The 18,212-nt window shown below is 44.9% G+C and overlaps 1 protein-coding gene across 12 annotated transcripts in view; it reads left to right on the top strand.

Annotated features, from left to right (window-relative positions):
• Nucleotides 1-18,212, top strand: part of SULF2 (sulfatase 2) — a 450,340-nt gene that overhangs the window by 378,733 nt on the left and 53,395 nt on the right. For 11 of the 12 annotated variants that reach the window (XM_053248097.1, XM_053248102.1, XM_053248096.1 and 8 more), the window contains 4 exons: nucleotides 2,227-2,402; nucleotides 10,640-10,768; nucleotides 12,147-12,203; nucleotides 14,428-14,557. In XM_053248097.1, the coding sequence (XP_053104072.1) occupies nucleotides 2,227-2,402; nucleotides 10,640-10,768; nucleotides 12,147-12,203; nucleotides 14,428-14,557 (492 nt within the window). Of the gene's footprint in view, nucleotides 1-2,226; nucleotides 2,403-10,639; nucleotides 10,769-12,146; nucleotides 12,208-14,427; nucleotides 14,558-18,212 lie in introns of those variants that run through there. The other variant, XM_053248106.1, reaches the window with a different exon arrangement.

Genomic DNA, 18,212 nt, shown 5'->3' on the forward strand with positions numbered 1-18,212 from the left:
GTGCTTTTAAATTCAGTTTTATTTTAAGAGCTTTCTATAAGTTGTATCTCCAATTTTTTTGTAGTAAAGTTTCTATATTCCAGTCATAAGCCCCATCCCATTAAGGTTCAGTGGTACCAGTCAGATAATGAGGCTCTTCTCACGATCTGTGAGGAGAGCCTCTAGGGGGTTAGCGAGGAGAGCGGGCTTAGCCCATTTTCCCCACACACAAGCAGGGCAGCAACCCTGGGCAGTCGGATTGACCGCCCACACGACTGCCAGCTCCATTATGGAGCTGGCGGGGGCTGGGAGGATCGGGGGCCGTGTGGACCCCAGAAGCTCCAGCAATCCCTGCGCGAGTCTGCAGGGCATGCGGGAGAGACCCCCGAGCTGGGAGGCGGCTTCTCAGCTTCCCAGTTGGGGGTCTCCTCGTGAGGAGCCGTGCCGCAGCTACTCATGATTTTAAAAACCGGCTTTGTGGAGCGCTCGCTCCGCAAACCCGGTTTAAGAGGAGGGGTACTGTAGCGGGTGACCCGCTTACGAACCACCGGGCTCGCAGCTGAGCCCGGTGGTTCACACGATGGGAGAAAATTGGGCTAGCCTCCCCTAGCCCGATTTTCTCCCATCATGTGAATAGCCTCAATATTTGCCTCCCTGTGTTAGGATTTCAAGTGTCTACTGTTTGTTTCCCACACTCTGTGCATTAGACAGTGGAGACTGTGAGAATCGACATCTTCTGGCGTCTTTGCCTTAGTGACTTGCAAATTTCTGCGCATTCCCTCCTCCACTTTGCTTCTGCTTTTGATACCTATTTTCTTGCGCCTTGTATTTCGTTTTATCCTTGGTTTTCTACTTGTCTTCTTCCCCCATTGGGTTCGATTTAAAGGCTTTCTGATGAGGTTTGCCAGGCTCCTGCCAAACACATTTTCCCCAGTTCTCATGAGGTGCTCCCCATCTAGACCTAGGAGTCCTTTATGTAGGTAGCAGAAGCCATAGCCCAAGAATTCAAACCTCACTCAGTGACACCATCTTCATGACCAGCTGTTAACTTGCAAGATCCAGCATTCTCTTCCAGCACGTTGGCCTTCCATGGGAAGGATGGATGGAAACACCATTTGTGCCCCCAACTTCTTCACTTTCCTATCCTGTGCCTCATAGTCCTTGTAGATCCATTCCAGCTTTCCGAGTTGCACTTGCCACAACTCTGTACTGGCATGGCCCCAATCCCAGCGAGACCGGGCAGACACTTTGAAGCAGGCCTGTTCTCTCTGGCTGTTGGGCCAAGTACAGCCCAGCAGGCAGGGAGTGAACAAAAGGGAAGCAGGGGGCAAGCGAGGGGCCATGTTTTGCATTTCCCTCCGAACCTTGCTGCACCACTGCTCTGCAGAAAGCACCACCCACTCCCACCGACCTTCTCTTTTATTTTAAAAGAAGTTGCCAGTTAGAAAGGCACATCTTTCACCAAAAGATGAAAGATGTGAAGTGTCAGGTGGGAATGTGCATGGAACCAGATGCAGGTGGCTCGATGGTGGGGGGTGTCTCACTTTAAGAACAGGGGAGGGTGCATTTATCCCTCCCTCTGCTTTTCCTCTGCCAGCGCCCAGTATTTTGCAGGTCCTAGGGGGTGGCAGCGTACTTCCCTGCCGCCCTGTTTGCTCTGTGGCTGGAAATAGCTGGCGCACATCGTGAGTGCGTGTGCGCGCCCAGTGGGCACACACACGCCAGCTACTTCCGGCCACTTCCAGCCGAAGAGCAAACGGGCAGCAAGGAAGTATGCTGCCACCCCTTAGGACCTGTAAAATACCCGGCGCCAGCAGAGGGAAAGGGGAGGGAGGGGTAAGTGTTGCCTCCCCTGCCCTTAAAGTGAGACACAAACACACACCCGCCTTCGAACTTCAACCCCCTCCCCCAGTGTTCGAACCTGTTCGTAGGTCCGTAAAACGGCCTCCGAACAGGTTCGTGCACATCCCTAGTGTCAGGCTCTCAAAAGAGCTAGTCAAGCACCTGGATAAGGGACCAAGCTTTGAAATCCCCATTGGTAACTGCTAGCTTGATTTCAGATATTTATGCTTTTCATGACATCCAGTAAGAACAGCAGGTTCATATCGGTGCACTCTCATTAAGTGAACATTATTTTTTGCTATTCTTTTGTGTCTATATACAAGATTTCCACCTAATACCATTTTGTAATATGGAATAACATGCTTTGTTTTGGGTTTTTTTTGTTTTGTTTTTTTCTTCTTTCAGATTTACAATACCTTGGTTGAAACAGGTGAACTGGATAATACATACGTAATATATACAGCAGATCACGGCTATCATATTGGGCAGTTTGGACTGGTGAAAGGAAAATCCATGCCATATGAATTTGATATCAGAGTCCCTTTCTACATACGTGGCCCAAATGTGGAGGCTGGATCTTTGTAAGTTTATGGGGTTTGTAGTAACTTTTATTTGGGGCGCTGAAGTGGGTAAGGCAACCTTTTGCTTGGTCCTTTGTAAGATGCTTTGTTGGATCTTCTCTCATTCACAGTTTTGCTTGTATTCCAGCCACTGCTTGGTAAGCCAACCTCCTTGGGAGTGTTCACTTAATAGAAGCAGGACTATTCTTCAAGGCTTTCCTGCCCTGAGCTGTCTTTTGGGAGTGTGTGTCTTACCCCCCACAATTCACTAATCCCCTAGGCTAGTCTACTGATGCTTGATCTGGTCACTATCTGTTTACCTCCATCACCACCACCCTAAACTGTCAAGTTACTTGGCAGTGCCCCCACCGCCAGAAATTGTAGGGGTAGAAACTGGGGAAAGGGGGGGTTATAGTTATGGCACCCCATATTTGGGGTGCTTCTTTTATTTGTTTTGTTTATTACACTTATATCTTGCTCATCTTCCAAGGAGCCAAGTACATGGTTATGTTTAGCCCCACAACAACCTTGTGAGGTAGCTTAGGCTGAGAGATAAGTGACTGCCTAGAGTCACCCAATGAGCTTCATGGCTGAACAGGAATTTGAACTCAGATTTCCCCACTCCTAGTCCAGTGCTCTAACCCCTACACCGCACTGGCTCTTCCCAAAGAGTCTCACTTTATGCTAAATGAAAAACCTTTTTTTTTTTTTGCTGAGGCCTTTCTATGTGTTAATTTAATGCTCTTGTTTATTGAGGAATTAGATTTATAATCTGCTAAAGTTATCCTCTGCTTTGCTGCTTTTTTGCTGGTATGTAATTCTGAGAGAATTATGTTTATATCTGTCTGTCTGTCTATCTATCTATTTCTCTAAGGCATCCCCATCACAAATCCCATGTGTGGCAGCTCTTGCGAAATTTTGCGAGTGAGGGGAGGGGGAGAGGAAGGCGAGTGGCCAGCAAGAGAAAGCGGTGGCCAGGGCAGCCACCGGGCAGGGAGAGGAAGTGGCAACCAGGCTGGCCGGCTGCTGAGGAGGAGAGGAAGTGGCGGCCAGGCCAGCCATCGTTGGAGAACAAATTGGGGCTGAAGGGAGTGGGGGAGAACGTCTGAAGGGATGTGGGGGAGAGACAGGGAGGACTAGGAGCGCAGATGCTCTGCGCCAGGTCAGCTAGTTTTTATTGTTTCATGAGTCACCATTAAAATTCTTAGTTTAAGGTGGACAGAGTTGTGTTAAATATGTATTTGATTTACTTTCTTAATATAGGCAGGAATAACATACTTGGAGCTATTTATTTATGTGTTAGATTTATGTTGCACCAGTCCTCCATAGGATCTCTGAGAGCATTTTGGGATGTACAGGATTTGAATGACCTGGCCCCCTGTAGCCCAGGGGTTCTCAAACTTGGATCCCTAGATGTTGCTGGACTACGATCCCCATCACCCCCAACCAAAGGCCATTGTGGCTGGGGATGGTTAGGAGTTGTAGTCCAGCAACATCTGGAGACCCAAGTTTGGGAACCCCTGAAGTAGCCTCAGTTCCCACCATACAAAAACATGATGAGAATAATAGTGACAATGGTCAACATGCTATGCAGTGCAATGTCAGTGTTTCTGACCTGCTGGAGTTGCTGCATGCGTAAATGGCAGCCCTGTCGGTGTTGCACAAGAGTATACTTGCAGAGCTAGTTAAAACAGTATGTGAGCACTCCAGCTCAACTGTACATGTGCTGTTTTAGGCTCTTGTACAAGTGTCTTATACAATACCACCAGGGCTGCCTTTCATGTGTGCAGCAGCCCCGGCAAGTCAAAAATGCTGATGTTGCATTGTTTAGCATGTCGGCCAATGTATTAAGCTGCCATGTACCATGTCAAACCATTGATCCATTTACCTCAGTGTTGTCTACACTGACTGGCACAGTTTTCCAGGATTTCAGGCAGTGATTTTTAATTAAGTTAATTAAAATTTAATACAATGGAATCACTGTTAGGAGACATGCATGCAGTATTTTCTATATGTTCTATTTATACACACACATGTACCCTGTTTCCCCGAAAGTAAGACCTACCCCGAAAGTAAGACCTAGCAGTAATTTCTGATGTACCGCTAATTGCCCTAGTGCATTTTTTGGGGCTAAAATTAGTATAAGACACTGTCTTATTTTCGGGGAAACACGGGGTAGGTCTCATATATACACACTCAAAGGGTCTCCTTGGTTTTCCCTTTGAGATTAAAGTTGCAAGCGGTTTGTCAGCCATATGCAAGAATACAAAGTGTGACTGTTAATTATAGTAGTAGCTTTGATCAGCTAAGAAATTATGTAAATATACTTTCTAAGTAACCATTTTAATGTCAAATATTTGCACTGAAGCAATTATTTTGGACATAGTGCCACAGTACACAGACTTTAATGTGTACCACAATGCATAAATTAGCATAATTAAAACTTGCACTTTTCCACCCTTAGCACTTTTTGCTCCTCTTAATAAGAGAAAATAACATGTGAATGGCATTATGAATGTAGCAAAACAGCAAAGATCCCTTTAAAATATATATCTAAATTGAATATTCATTGAATTTTCTATTTAAATGTATTGCAGTAGTAGTTCTTTTAAAGCAAAAATTTACATCTGTGCTTAAAATAGTATGTCTAATGTAACTAAACATACAAAATGCCCAAATAGGGGTGACCTGTAGGATAATGTGATGGTGAACAGAGATTATCAGAAGTGATTTGCAACAGCAAATCCTAATGATTCTCTACTTATCTTCTCAGAGTATAGGGAAGATAGCCAGAATTCTGTTAGCACTGTTTTTCAGGGCTGTTTTGTTGGGTGTTTGTTTGCTTTGAAGACTACATTCCCAACTAGCCTAGTCTTCCCAAAATGAGTAGGTTCCCCGCACTATCATACAGCATCACTATATGAACAAAATAGGAAACTCCTGGAGACACAATACAATTCCAGGGATCCCTGCCATTTCAAAAGCTGTGCATGAATTCTGGCCCTTATGCTCCTTCTGGCATAGCTAGCGTCCTATGCAGCACTCCCCTGAATTATTTGAAATGGCACAAGGAAATCAAGGGCATGGTTTTCGCTCATGCGGGGATGGCTTCCCCTTACCCAACCTAGGAGAGAGAGAGAGAGAGAGTGTCACAAATTGGCTCTGCCTACGACATTTATCAGCAGACTCCCTGCGGATAATGAGAATCTATATTTTTGAGGGACATAGGGCAATCACAATGATGCTGCTCCCTAGGTATTTTACAGTGTTCACAGTGCTTGTGTAGGTCACTGTCAGCTCATGCTGACCTGCTGCCCCAGAAAGCCACCACCCAGGCCTGTAGCCAGCCTCAAAATTGTGTGTGTGTGTGGGGGGGGGTAGATTGCAGAAGTCAGGGGAGGCAGGTTATAAAATGTTCAGTGAAAACAGTCAGTGAGGCTGTGGAGGAAAGAGGATTTTTTGGTGTGGCAGGTACACACCATGCCACCAGCTGGCTATGGGCCTGCCACCACCTACTCTCAGGGGTGACTCCAGAGGGCGATCATGGGTGGGCAAGTAGAGATGAGAGCTGGTCTTGTGGTAGCAAGCATGACTTGTCCCCTTAGCTAAGCAGAGTCTGCCCTGGTTGCATATGAAAGGGAGACTAGAAGTGTGAGCACTGTAAGATATTCACCTCAGGGGATGGAGCCGCTCTGGGAAGAGCAGAAGGTTCCAAGTTCCCTCCCTGGCTTCTCCAAGATAGGACAAGATTTATTTATTTTTATAGGACAAGATTTTTTTATTGAACCAACGAACTACCAAAGCATACAGTACGTTGCCAAAGCACAATTATATACAAAGTGGTTGTTTGTACATGATATATCTACAAAGATTTACACACAAGGATTTGGAAACCCACAAGGTTATGAAGTATATGCAGGTAGTACTGTAACTCGGGGGTGGGGGATTTCAAGGCACATCAGGTAATCGGGGGGGGGGGGGGTTACGTCCAACGTCCATTTCCACAATTTGTCCCATTGCTGTTTAGAAGAGATACTCTTGTCTTTTTGCACATAACCATACAAACTTTTCCAGAAGAGATTTACTGTCTCATCTGCGTGAACCTCTTGGTCGCGTCTTCCCTCCCTATTCCTATGCAGGAGCATTGCATAAATGACATACAGGTTTACTAACCTGATTACGAGAAGGGGAACGTTCCAATTCCCTAGTATGAGGGCACCTGTTCCGTCCCGTTTCCTTGAAGGTTTCTTTCTGGGACCTCGAAAGGAGGTTCTATCGCTCAAACCCGATGTTAGTTCTTCCCAAGTCTGTTTTTCCAAATCAGGCCACTCTAACAGCTTGCTTACTCCCTGCCACACTCTTTTGGCTACCACACACTCTTTTAAGAAATGTGAGTGGGTTTCCCTGAATGTTTTGCCTAGCTCACTAGCTTTCTGTTTGCAGGTGATTTTAGGGCACTCTTGCTGGTCCTCTGGGAGCCATGGCTTAGCCACCTTAAGTGGTAGTACTTGATGGTATAAGCGCCACCTTGTTTCCCATAAATGGAAAGGGACTTTTTTCTCCGTAAAGAAAGCGATAGGGTGATCGGGTTGCAACAAGTACTGTGAAGTGCTTGATAGGATATCAAGATAGGGCTGAGAGAGATTCCTACCTGCAACCTTGGAGAAGCCGCTGCCAGTCTGTGAAGACAATACTGAGCTAGATAGACCAATGGTCTGACTCAGTATATGACAGCTTCCTATGTTCCTAAGTGCTCCCCCTGAAAAGTGGCTTGCCCCTCACCACTGCACCTCCAGTTCTGTTTCAGAAATCTAACGTGTGGGACACAGCTCACCCACCCAGAAATGCACTTGGCCCCTACTGTGCCCTCCAAGCTCAGCCCACCCCCCACCCCACTGCTGCCAATGCCGAAAAGAGGGCCTGGCTGGTGCAGGGGGGGGGACAGCGCTGCTCCTCCAAAGGTGGCTGCCGCAACCCAGGCCAGCCCTGCTCAACGGCAGCAGCGGGTGAGCCTCTCTTGGGTTTCTCTATTTCTCCCCAAGAGGAAGAAGCGGAGGAAGGTTGGAGAGGAGCTAGCGTTGAGTGGACCTTTGCTGGGCTTTGGGCTGGATGGACCCCTGACCAGTGGCAAAACCGGTGGGGGGAATGGAAGGGGGGCACAGAAGAGGTCAAGGTGCATTTCTTGGTGGGCAAGCTGTGTTCCACATCTTAGATAGCTGGAGCAGAAATGGCCAGGTGGAGGCCAGTTGCCTTTCCAAGGGCCCGGCCCCTTGCCTCCCCCCCGGAGCCCCCCAGGAGAAATAGTGACAGAGATGCCAACTCTCCTGTATGCCAGAAGTTCCAGGTGGGTCACTGGGACCCCAGTCCTGACTGCCATGCATTGTTAAGATGCTTGATCAGAGCAGTGACATAAGGGACTATACTGGGGGCTGAGACAGCAACAGACACTGAGAGGGGGAGCAAAGGAAGTGGAAGCTGAAGAGATTCGGTGAGTTGCAGGGAGAGGTTTGGGAAGCTTGACATGGTTGCTTAATGGGTCCACACCTTATTGAGACAACAGGATTAATGGGTCTCAAGCAATCCGTTATATACTTTCTGTTGTCTGCATGTGGAAGGGGGAAGGTGTGTAGTGGTAGACAGGCTGTCTTTTAGGAATGTCATTATCATCTTCTCATGAAGGAACCCATGAAAACCACTGACTTAGAATATGCTAAAGCAGGGATAGGCAACCCTGGCTCTCCAGCTGTTGCTGAACTACAACTCCCATCATCCCCAGCCACAGTGAATCTGAATAAACCACATGTACACCCAGTCACATAGGAAGCCGCCTTGTACTGAGTCAGACCATTGGTCTATCTAGCTCAATACTGTTGGTAGTAGCTTCTCCAAGGTTGCAGGCAGGAGTCTCTCTCAGCCCTATCTTGGAGATGCCAGGGAGGGAACCTGGGGCCTTCTACATGCAAGCATGCAAGTGCTCTTCCCAGAGCAGCTCCATCCCCTAAAGGAAATGTCTTACAGTGTCCACGGATGTAGTCTCCCATTCAAATGCAAACCAGGGTGGGCCCTGCTTAGCAACGGGGACAATTCATGCTTGCTACCAGTTCTCTGCTAGCCCCCAGCAGCTTGCACACTCCATGTTTCCCTGTCCACATTGCAAGGACAGTAATTGCAGGACCTGTGAGCTGTGCAGGTTACATGTCTAGGCTTACTCTATAAACCCTCAAGGAAAACCACTGGAAGCTGGCATCTGGACACACCCTTAGCCTAGTCAGTTTTTTCAGAACGTCCTTTTTGAATCACTGGTGAGGTAATATTTTAAACAAGCTGACCAGGTGCAGAGCATCTACGCCCCTAGTTCTCCCTCAGTGGCCGCTTTTCCTTGGCCTGCCGGCCTGGCCGCTAATTGGCAGCTCACTTACGAATTCTCGTGAGAGCTGCCACACATGGGATTAGTGAAGGGTAGGTTTAGGAGAATTAGATAGGTAGGTAGGTAGATAGATAGCAAGCAAGTGGTGTATGGGAGCCTTTTGTTTCAGCATCTTTCAAGCGCTGAAACCCATTTCTGTTATGAAGATCCAATATGTTAGAGTTCAGATAAACTGGCTACATCACACTTGCATGCACTCAATGAGGTGATGTACTCGATATGAAATTGATGTGAATGTGGAGTCCCTATTTCCATGATAGAGGGAAGAGGGGAAACGCCCACTACAATATCTGCTTTACTAATGCCAGCTGCACCTTCTATTTGTCACATAAACTAATTGCTGACTGGCCCCACTTATAAGCCCTTATTTAATAGCAATTGCTGTAGTGAGACCTCATTAGCATAGGTTCATTACTTTTATCCAGATATGCTATACCACATTAATTAGTAATTAAAATTAAGCTGCACTTGTCAAGCAAATGAACAAATGTATCCTCCTCAGTTCATCTCATTGTTTGTTTGTCTTCAAATCCAGTAATTTTCAAATGGTCTCATTCATTGTTGCAAATTAGGATGCTACAGCTTTTCTGTGCTTCTAAACTGGAAATGTGTGCAAAGCAGAAAACTATCCATAAGGCACTATCTTTGAATTTCATTTTCTCCCTGTAAATTATGGCAAATATACTTGTCAAAGACCCCCCTGTCAAGGGCTTAGTTTCTGAACTTTCTCTTTTATTTGTATTGTTTCACTAAATCTCTTAGTTAGAGCTGGTGAAGTATAGTGGCTAAGAAAATGAGCTAAGAGCAGCTAAGAAATTGAGCATTAGACCTCCTTCCCCCATGCTGCAGCCCTGGTCTGAATCCCCCGCCCCCACCCCCCACCCCACACAACTCTTGTAGCTGCTTTTGGAGAAAGTAAAATAGAACCTCTCATCTCATATCTTCCTTGGCCATTTCAGACAGACAGGCCATTTCAAAATTATATAATACAATAATGTTCCCATTTCCTAGATATTGGGAAGTGAACATCTTTGTAAAATGATACCTAAATCACCTGCTACACCTTTCCTTATTAGTTTCTTTGTTTTTCTTTTACCTGCCTGGTATCTGTTTTTGTCGCCCTGCTATCATTTTGTACTGTCTTCCAGATCTATTTATGTTGGAAAGTGGGATGACCCATTTTTTCTTTACTCACACAGCTTCATTGTTCTGAGCACCAACATTAATTTCAGCCCTGTGTTCTGAGGCAGCTGGAGCATGTGATTGCTGCAAGATTTCCTGGGCAGTAAAAGTTGGAAGCCCCCTAATGGCACAACGAGGAAATGACTTGCCTAGTGAGCAAGAGGTTGCTGGTTCAAATTCCCTCTGGTATGTTTCCCAGACTATGGGAAACACCTATATATATCGGGCAGCAGCAATATAGGAAGGTGCCGGGAAGGCATCATCTCACACTGTGCGGGAGGAGGCAATGGTAAACTCCTCCTGTATTCTACCAAAGAGAACCACGTAGTCGCCAGGAGTCGACACCGACTCGATGGCACAACTTTACTTTTACCTTTAAAAATTATGATTATTGTTGACAAGACAAACACCATTCCCAAAGATTAAGAGAGCAGCAGAGAAGGCTTTTGTCACATGTTTGTTTTTTCCATATCCAGAAATTTCCTTACACTCTTGATCTTGGTGGTTAACTTTACTTTGTAAATTGTTTTGCATATTCAGCTTCAAAAATAATCGTGCCTTGCCCTGGGTGCTTTTCAGATTCTCTGACTGCTTTGGGGCTAATGTTCCCAAAATTTTATAAAGGTTATATGTATATATTTCTTTTCAGGAATCCTCACATTGTATTGAACATCGATCTTGCTCCTACAATTCTAGATATTGCAGGCCTGGATATTCCAGCTGATATGGATGGGAAGTCCATTCTAAAATTGTTAGATTCCGAAAGACCAGTCAATAGGTAAGGATGAAAATGCATTGTACATAACCCCACATTTCCTGCATTTCACAAAATGCTTTAAGCAAAAGGAAGTAAACTGAATGTCTTGCTGGAATGTTTATCATTCAATCCATTTGGAATAGTATTTCTTTGGTATTGTTTAAATATTCTGATAATTAATGAGAGTATGTTTTTAATACCCAATTATGCAATATTTCACTTTGCGTATGTAGTTTGGGGAAGAAAACTGTTTTCATGGATTTCTCTCTTGTATTCTTTATTATAAACCTAATTCTGGGTTTCATGCAAATAATTGGAGATGGGAGGGGGACTGGCATATCTGAGTAAGAAGAGCAATTTCCCCTCTTTTGTACACCTTTCAGTGTCCCATCACCCTGAGGCAACAGGCTGGAGCAACAGGGAGGGTAGGGGAACTGGTTTGGGCATGTAGAATGCTTGGCAGCACTTCTTTTGGGTCTACTGGATTTTAAGCTTTGGGAATACTTGTTGTTAAATAATCTTTGCTACTGCAATTAAATTTGATTATCATTTTATGAGAAAGACTGGCCAGTTTCAGGGTTTTTTTTTCCCCTTTTGTCATTTCTGAACTTCAGCTATCTTCTCTGAAGTCAGGGCATGCTAACCAATTTTCCTTCTGCTGGCTGTTTCCTGTACATCTTACTGGATTGGTGGGCATGTCAAGGACTTAAGAAGAGCTAGGATGCACAGAAGGATTGCAATGAGTCCATCTTGCTTAGGGCAGGAAAAAGGTTTACATTGGTTTTTCACACAAAACACTGATAACTAACATTCTAGGGATCTAGGTTCACTTCTCAGCCCTGACTTTCTACAAAGAACTTAACTGCATTAGAGCCAATGCAGACTTTCCCCCTTAACTATGGTCAGGCATTACATCTGCATTTTTAGAGCATGGTTAAGAATTTATTTACAAACTGTGGTTTCTTTTAATCATTAATTGGCATCAAGCTAACCATGGCCAAGTCTATTTGTCCTGCCTTTCTGTTTGCAAACTGACAGTAGCTCTCACTTTCCTGTACATCACATCCAAGGGCAGTACTTGGTTGAGCAAACAAACCATAGTGTACTGTATATGAAGGATCTAAACCAGGGTTAAAGCAAAAAACCACAGCTGGCTCTAACCATAGATGATCATTATGCCTGCACCAAGCTTTTGTGACAATGACATTTCTAACTGCATTGTGTATCCCATGTAGAATTTGCCCTAATGAAAACAGATGGTTCCCATATCAACTTTTAACTGAAGCTGATGAGGCTTACCTATCAGGTGCTTTCTAGTCACATGCATGTTAAGAGAAGAGCCAAAACTTGTTTCTGCTGAATCATGGCTTAGGGGCTTAGTTCGACTTTCATGTTCCAGGTTCCATGTGAAAAAGAAGATGAAGGTCTGGAGGGATTCATTCTTGGTGGAAAGAGGGTAAGTGTTATATGGCATTAGTCCTGTCCTCCTCAAGGAAGAAGACATTGAATCATTGCAGCCAAACAAATGTAGCCATAGCAAGCTGCACATGTGAAATTATGCAGTTTTCTCAGAAATAGCATGAACTGATGTATGTTAGTGATATTTGTGAAAATACTTTTATTAGTCAACAAGTTCTGGTAAGAACTAATCTGCCTACTTTTCCTTTCACTACAATATTTTGATTATTACCATCCTCACAAGTTAGCACACATCAGCTTTAAACGTTGACATGTCCGCAGTCTTGAATTGGGGTGGATGACATCATCACAAACTACGCTGTTGAGGTGTCCCTATGTGTCACTCACTACAACTGTACCAAATTTGGTTCAAAGCAGTTAGGCAGTCTGCAAATTAGCTCACTTGTGCCTCAACCATTCACGTGTCCACCATCTTGAATCAGGATGGATGACATAATCACAAACTACACCCTTGAGCCATTCCAATCTGTCCCTACAAATTTGGTTCAAATCGTTTAAGTGGTTCACAAATTAGCCCATATGCCTCAATCATTCATGCATCCACCATCTTGAATTGGGGTGAATGAAATCATTACCAACTACACCATTGAGGTGTCCCTGTGTGTCACTCACTACAACTGAAGCAAATTTTGAATGACAACTGAATGCAAAATCAAGTGTGTGTTTGTATGTGTATCCCTGTACAAAATTATGCAAAGTAAGACAGTTTGCCTACTTTGTGCAGGCTGCAACATTCATATTTGAACTGTCTAGGTGCAGAATTTTAAGTCCAAACTATGCACAGCCCTGGCACTGACGTTGTCTAATTCATGAAATAACCAAACTGTTACTAGCTGTGTCTGCAATAATGTTCTTGGTCCTATTTCATTTCACTTCTTAGTTCCACATTGGTCTAAAATAATTCTTGCAGGTTTCCTCTACACATGTGACTTTCCCTCCTGGTACTTACCTATGTTCTGTGTTCCACTTTTAAAACCAGTGCTGATTGCATGAAGCTAGAACACCCACAGGGTTTTATGCATTATGGTGAAAAACACATGGGTGGAGAGGCTATGGAGCCAGGGAAATGGGACTTGATACTTGTGATGTAGCTGGGATTTTACTAGCAGACAACATTAACATTTTTTCTAGATGAAATGAGTGAGTGTGCAGATATAAATTCAGCTCTCAGATTTTGAAAATTATTATTATAGTCTCCACTAGGAATAGAGGCGGCATAAGACAGTGGCCTAGTTCAGAATAGTTCACCAATTTCACAAAACATGTATCTGTATACTATTTCTGAAACAGCTGAAACTTGGAATCCTTATGGGCGATAACCCGCACACCTATGGGCAAGTGGGAGATACTGGCAGATTTGGGCAAACTTGCAGATAGGGGTTCAAAAAATCTGAAGGCGGGGGGCGAAGGGTAAAAAAAATAAATCCACAACTGCCCCCATATTAGTAATGGGACAGAGCATTCATGAGATCAGATCACTTAACAGGCAAGCAGGTGGGTGTAGATAATGGGACTCTGTGGCAAGCAGTGGGACAGAAAGTAGAAAATTTATCAGCTTGAAGAACACTCTCTCAAGACAGTCACAAGCCCTTCTGCGGGGGAAAGGTGTGTGAAACTCTTTTTCTCACTAGCCATTTCATAGCTTTGTCTTCCTGAGAGGGAAGGGGGTTGAAAAGAAGCTGATACTCAGCAGCAGTGCCCCCCACCACAACAAGAACACCCAGAAAACGGGTTGGGGGAGTTGCACATGAAGTAAGACCCAGGTTAGAGCAGGCATTCTTGTCTGCTGCTAACATTTGTTTTCTCACCCTGCTCAGCCATAGGCTCAGGTAACACTTGCACAGCTGGAATATACGGCAACGTTTTGTCATGGGTCCATTCTTCCACCTCTTTAATAAGGTGTCTGATTTTATGTGAGGAATCCAGGAAGTGAAATCAAATGGTAACATATTATGGAATGTGGTAGAAACTGCACATGGAGAATATGAATACCTGTGACGTGAAAAGCAGACATAACTAGAGCAATGTTCCCTCTAACAGGGATTCCCAGCTGTTGTTGACTACAACTCCCATAATCCCCAAGCAAAAGGCATTGCAGCTGGAGATCCTGGGAGTTGTAGTCAACAACATCTGGGAATCCCTGTTAGAGGGAACACTGAACTAGAGCCTTAACAGAAGTGTGTGTTTTCTTCCCCTCTCAGTAAACTGCTGCACAAGAGAGAGAATGAGAAAATGGATGCCCAGGAAGAAAATTTCCTACCCAAATACCAACGTGTAAAAGATCTCTGCCAAAGAGCAGAGTATCAGACAGCCTGCGAACAGCTTGGGCAGGTGAGGAACCATCTACTGCTCAAATATATGGATGTGTTAACTGCTTCGTGAGTCTGAGGCTTCACAGAGCTTAAAAACTCCTCCTGATTATACCCTTCACTTTGTTTTCAGTCGTGCTTTGGGTGGGCAGGATGATATGGCTGCTGCCTCTGTTTCCTGCTGCTTTTTCTGCAGCCACATCACATGTGTTTGTAGAAGGAAGGCAAAGTTTCCCTGAAGCAGATTTTCTTCTCTTCTTCATTGCCTTCTCAAATTTGGCTAAGTGACCCTCCATATTCTGTTGCTTTTTGAAAAGTCCAGATATTTCTGAGCTATATTCTGCACCATCTCCTGTTGATGGTAGCAGCCCTATGAAATTTAAAAGTAGCCCTGATTGTGTAGCAACAGGGTTGCTGGGGAAGGACCTTAAAGCACTTCTGGGCTACAGTATAGCGCTCTTTTTTTTCCCCAGTGGAAAGGAGTGTTGTATCCAGAGCCAGTTTAAAGTCATTCTGCAGCAGCCCCAGTGGTGTAGCAATGGGGCTGTCTTTTAAGCAGTACCCCCTGGGAGCACTTCAAACGCCCCCTGTTGAAGCCACTTCCATTAAAGCAGGCTGGGCGGAAGGAAGAAGCTGCCGTTCAGCCTTTCCTCCCTTCCACCACTGTAGAGTTGCCATGCTGCTCCATATCCAAGCAGCTCTTCGGCAGTGTGGAGAAGGAAAGCCCTGGGTGTCAGCTTCCTCCTTCCCACTGCCCAGGAGTCGGCTGGATGTAGAGCAGCATTGGTGAGAGGCAGCGGCGGGAGAGACAAGGGCTAAGAGAGCCCAGCATATAGCGCTGCGGCAAATTCATTTTTTATTTAATTATCTTATCATTAATTTTAATTTTAAAATTGACCTTGGTCTCCGCATGCCAAGTTACGGTTGGTTTTGGGTGCTCCATGGCATTTGAGTTGTGCACCCCTGCACTATATGTAAGGGGCTGTGGTGGTGGGGAGACAACTAGATATCGCAAAGCTATTTTTTGTATGTACTCATAACTGTCACATTTAAGTGTGTGTGCACGTGTGTGTATGCATAAGCAGATATAAGACACACACAAAATTTTTAGTTCCTGATCTAAAGATTTGAGACAGAAGGGGTATACTTGTTTAAAAAAATGTTGGGAGCCCCTGCTCTATGGTTTCAGGCAAAGATCTTCCACATCACCTGCTACATGAGATCCTTTGTCTGGAGGTGCCAGATAGCAAATGTGCTTCTTCTGGTATGTAGACCATGTGCTCTACCTCTGAGCTATGGCCCTAATGTCTAGTTTCACCCACATAACTATCTTTCCTGATTCTTTGAGCTCTTCAGATGGGACAAGGATTTTTTCCCCCTCCCTAAACATAGTGAAACTAACCATTCAAGTGACTCTTTATAAATTGTTCCTTTAGCCCTACTTCCCCTGATTATTACAGGGCAAGCATCCTTCCTTCCAACAATACAGATACCCTTTGCCCATTCCCTTCCTTTTTCTTTTATAAAGATAATAAAAATGGTTCTGCAGTGTCTGTAAAAAGCAAATAAAAATAGCTGGCCATTACTCCAGCAGTCTTACTGCCGGCAAGAAGGAAATGATGAAAAGACTGTCATCTACATGTTTGTTGTCAAGGCATGGAAGAATTGTTTGGGGCATTTCAACATAATTAGTTTGAGCACTTCAGCATGGGAGAAAATTGAGCCATGGAGACATCAAGAGAACCTGCAGCAATCAAGATGATTAGAGTCAGGGCTGATTTCAAAATATTGACCCTCCCCAACATACATCAAGCTGCTTTTCTTCACCTGTTGCTCTGTCTAGACAAGAAATGTCTCACGGCGGGTGGGAAGTGGATCTAAAGGCCAAAATTGCTCTTATGTCTATGCATCATTAAACTATAGCTCTCTAAAGGCACAAATTACCTGGTGATCTGGTTTATTGCCACTGAGATATGCAACCCTGTAGTTTGTTTATAGATGCATAGAGATACAAGAAGCTGTTTTACCAACACTATTTGTGTATATCTCCTAGTATTGTCTACTCTCAGGCTTAGGTAAGTTGTGAGATGACTTGCACTTGTGTTTTTCCTGAATCTTAAAAACCCCAGGTCAGCCACCAGGAGACTTCAATCTTAAGTTAAGGACTGTGGGCCAGGGCACAGAGAGCCTTTACAATTCTTTGCCCTCCAGCTGTTTTGCCATTCAACATCTCATCCCCAGCTGCTTTCCCATCTGCAGGAGAAACTAGATGGGTACTGGTTTGTTTTTTCCCTTTGTACAGAAAAGCAGCTGGGGGAGTCATCTTTGAGTGGGAAGACAGTAGAAGATCAGAAATTAGGCAGATTTTCCTCATCTTCACCCTGCTCCTCTGAGCCAGTCCTTTGCTCAAAATTGCAGCTGCATGCCACTATTATGGTTTGGGGGGGGGCGCGTTGTTGGGGAAAATTTACAACCACAATCATATATTTTCCGCTCTCCAAGAAGTTCCAATAGATCTTTTTGCCACTTGACTCTCATGGATCAGATGACAGATATGACCCTCTTCTGTCGGGGCAAAGTTATAAAGGGCAGAGAACAGGAAAAGCAAAGAATTCAAAGACATTATTATTAGTCCATCCTTCCTCTCAGCAGCATATATGGAATTCCTGGGGATGGGGGTATTGTCATCCTCATCCAGGTGTTCTGTAGCTTCAGAGATGAAACTGTATTGGTCATGTTGAAAACATTCTTACTGCCTGAGAGTATGACCAACTCTGTCTTTTCCCTCTCTAACCCCCCACGCCATTTCTTCCCAGAGGCTTTGTAGAATCGCTAGCAGGAGCATATCAACCACATGTATAATATGTCACAGCATTGCATGCCTTAAGTGTAACCTGTGAATTTGCCAACTTTTCTGGTGAAATGATCAGCGATCAGATTGCTATGAAACAAAGTGCTCCAGACTGCATGAAAAGCTGCTACTGGAGCAGAAACCTATCTTCGATAAAGTTATAGAGAAGGCTAGGAGGGAGCCTTTGCCACCCTCTCCACCGCCTGCTCGGCCAGTTTTGTTTGAGTGGCAGCTGGGCTTTCTGGGCACCCGGGACACTCCCCTCCCGGCCACTGCTTACTCTCCCCACCGCCTGCTTTCCGTATTCTTTCTCCGGTTGGCCATCTGCTGCCACTCTGTTCACTATGCTCTCCAGCCTACACCTCTTATGTAGAGAGTAGGCTTCCAACTGAGACACAGGATGTGGGTCAAAGGAATGTGGGGTCTCCCCCAACCCTAGCTGACTCCACCCCCTCCAGGCAGGGACAAAACTGAAACAGAGGAATGTGCTAGCCCTGACAAATGCTAGCCCTGGCAAATAACACACACACAGACTAGGACTTATCCCTTAAAGAGAAACCAGCCCTTCAAAGTCTTCCCTCCTCCTGTTAGTTAGTTTAAAGGGGGGAAAGGCTAGATGTTGTTGATTACAAAAGCTTGCTCACCCCCTGCAGTTGCTCCTGCTCTTGCCACAGTGGACTTCCAACTGGTTGTACAATTCATGGTGCTTCTTATTATCTTTGAAGCCCCAATCTACTTGGGCCCTAGGCACCTTAAGGTCCTCTTGCTGGACACTGCTCTGCATGCCAACAGTTGCTGAAGCTTGTTTATAAAACATGTAGAACAG

Source organism: Hemicordylus capensis, chromosome 4 (genome assembly GCF_027244095.1).
Source record: "Hemicordylus capensis ecotype Gifberg chromosome 4, rHemCap1.1.pri, whole genome shotgun sequence".
Taxonomy (NCBI): domain Eukaryota; kingdom Metazoa; phylum Chordata; class Lepidosauria; order Squamata; family Cordylidae; genus Hemicordylus; species Hemicordylus capensis.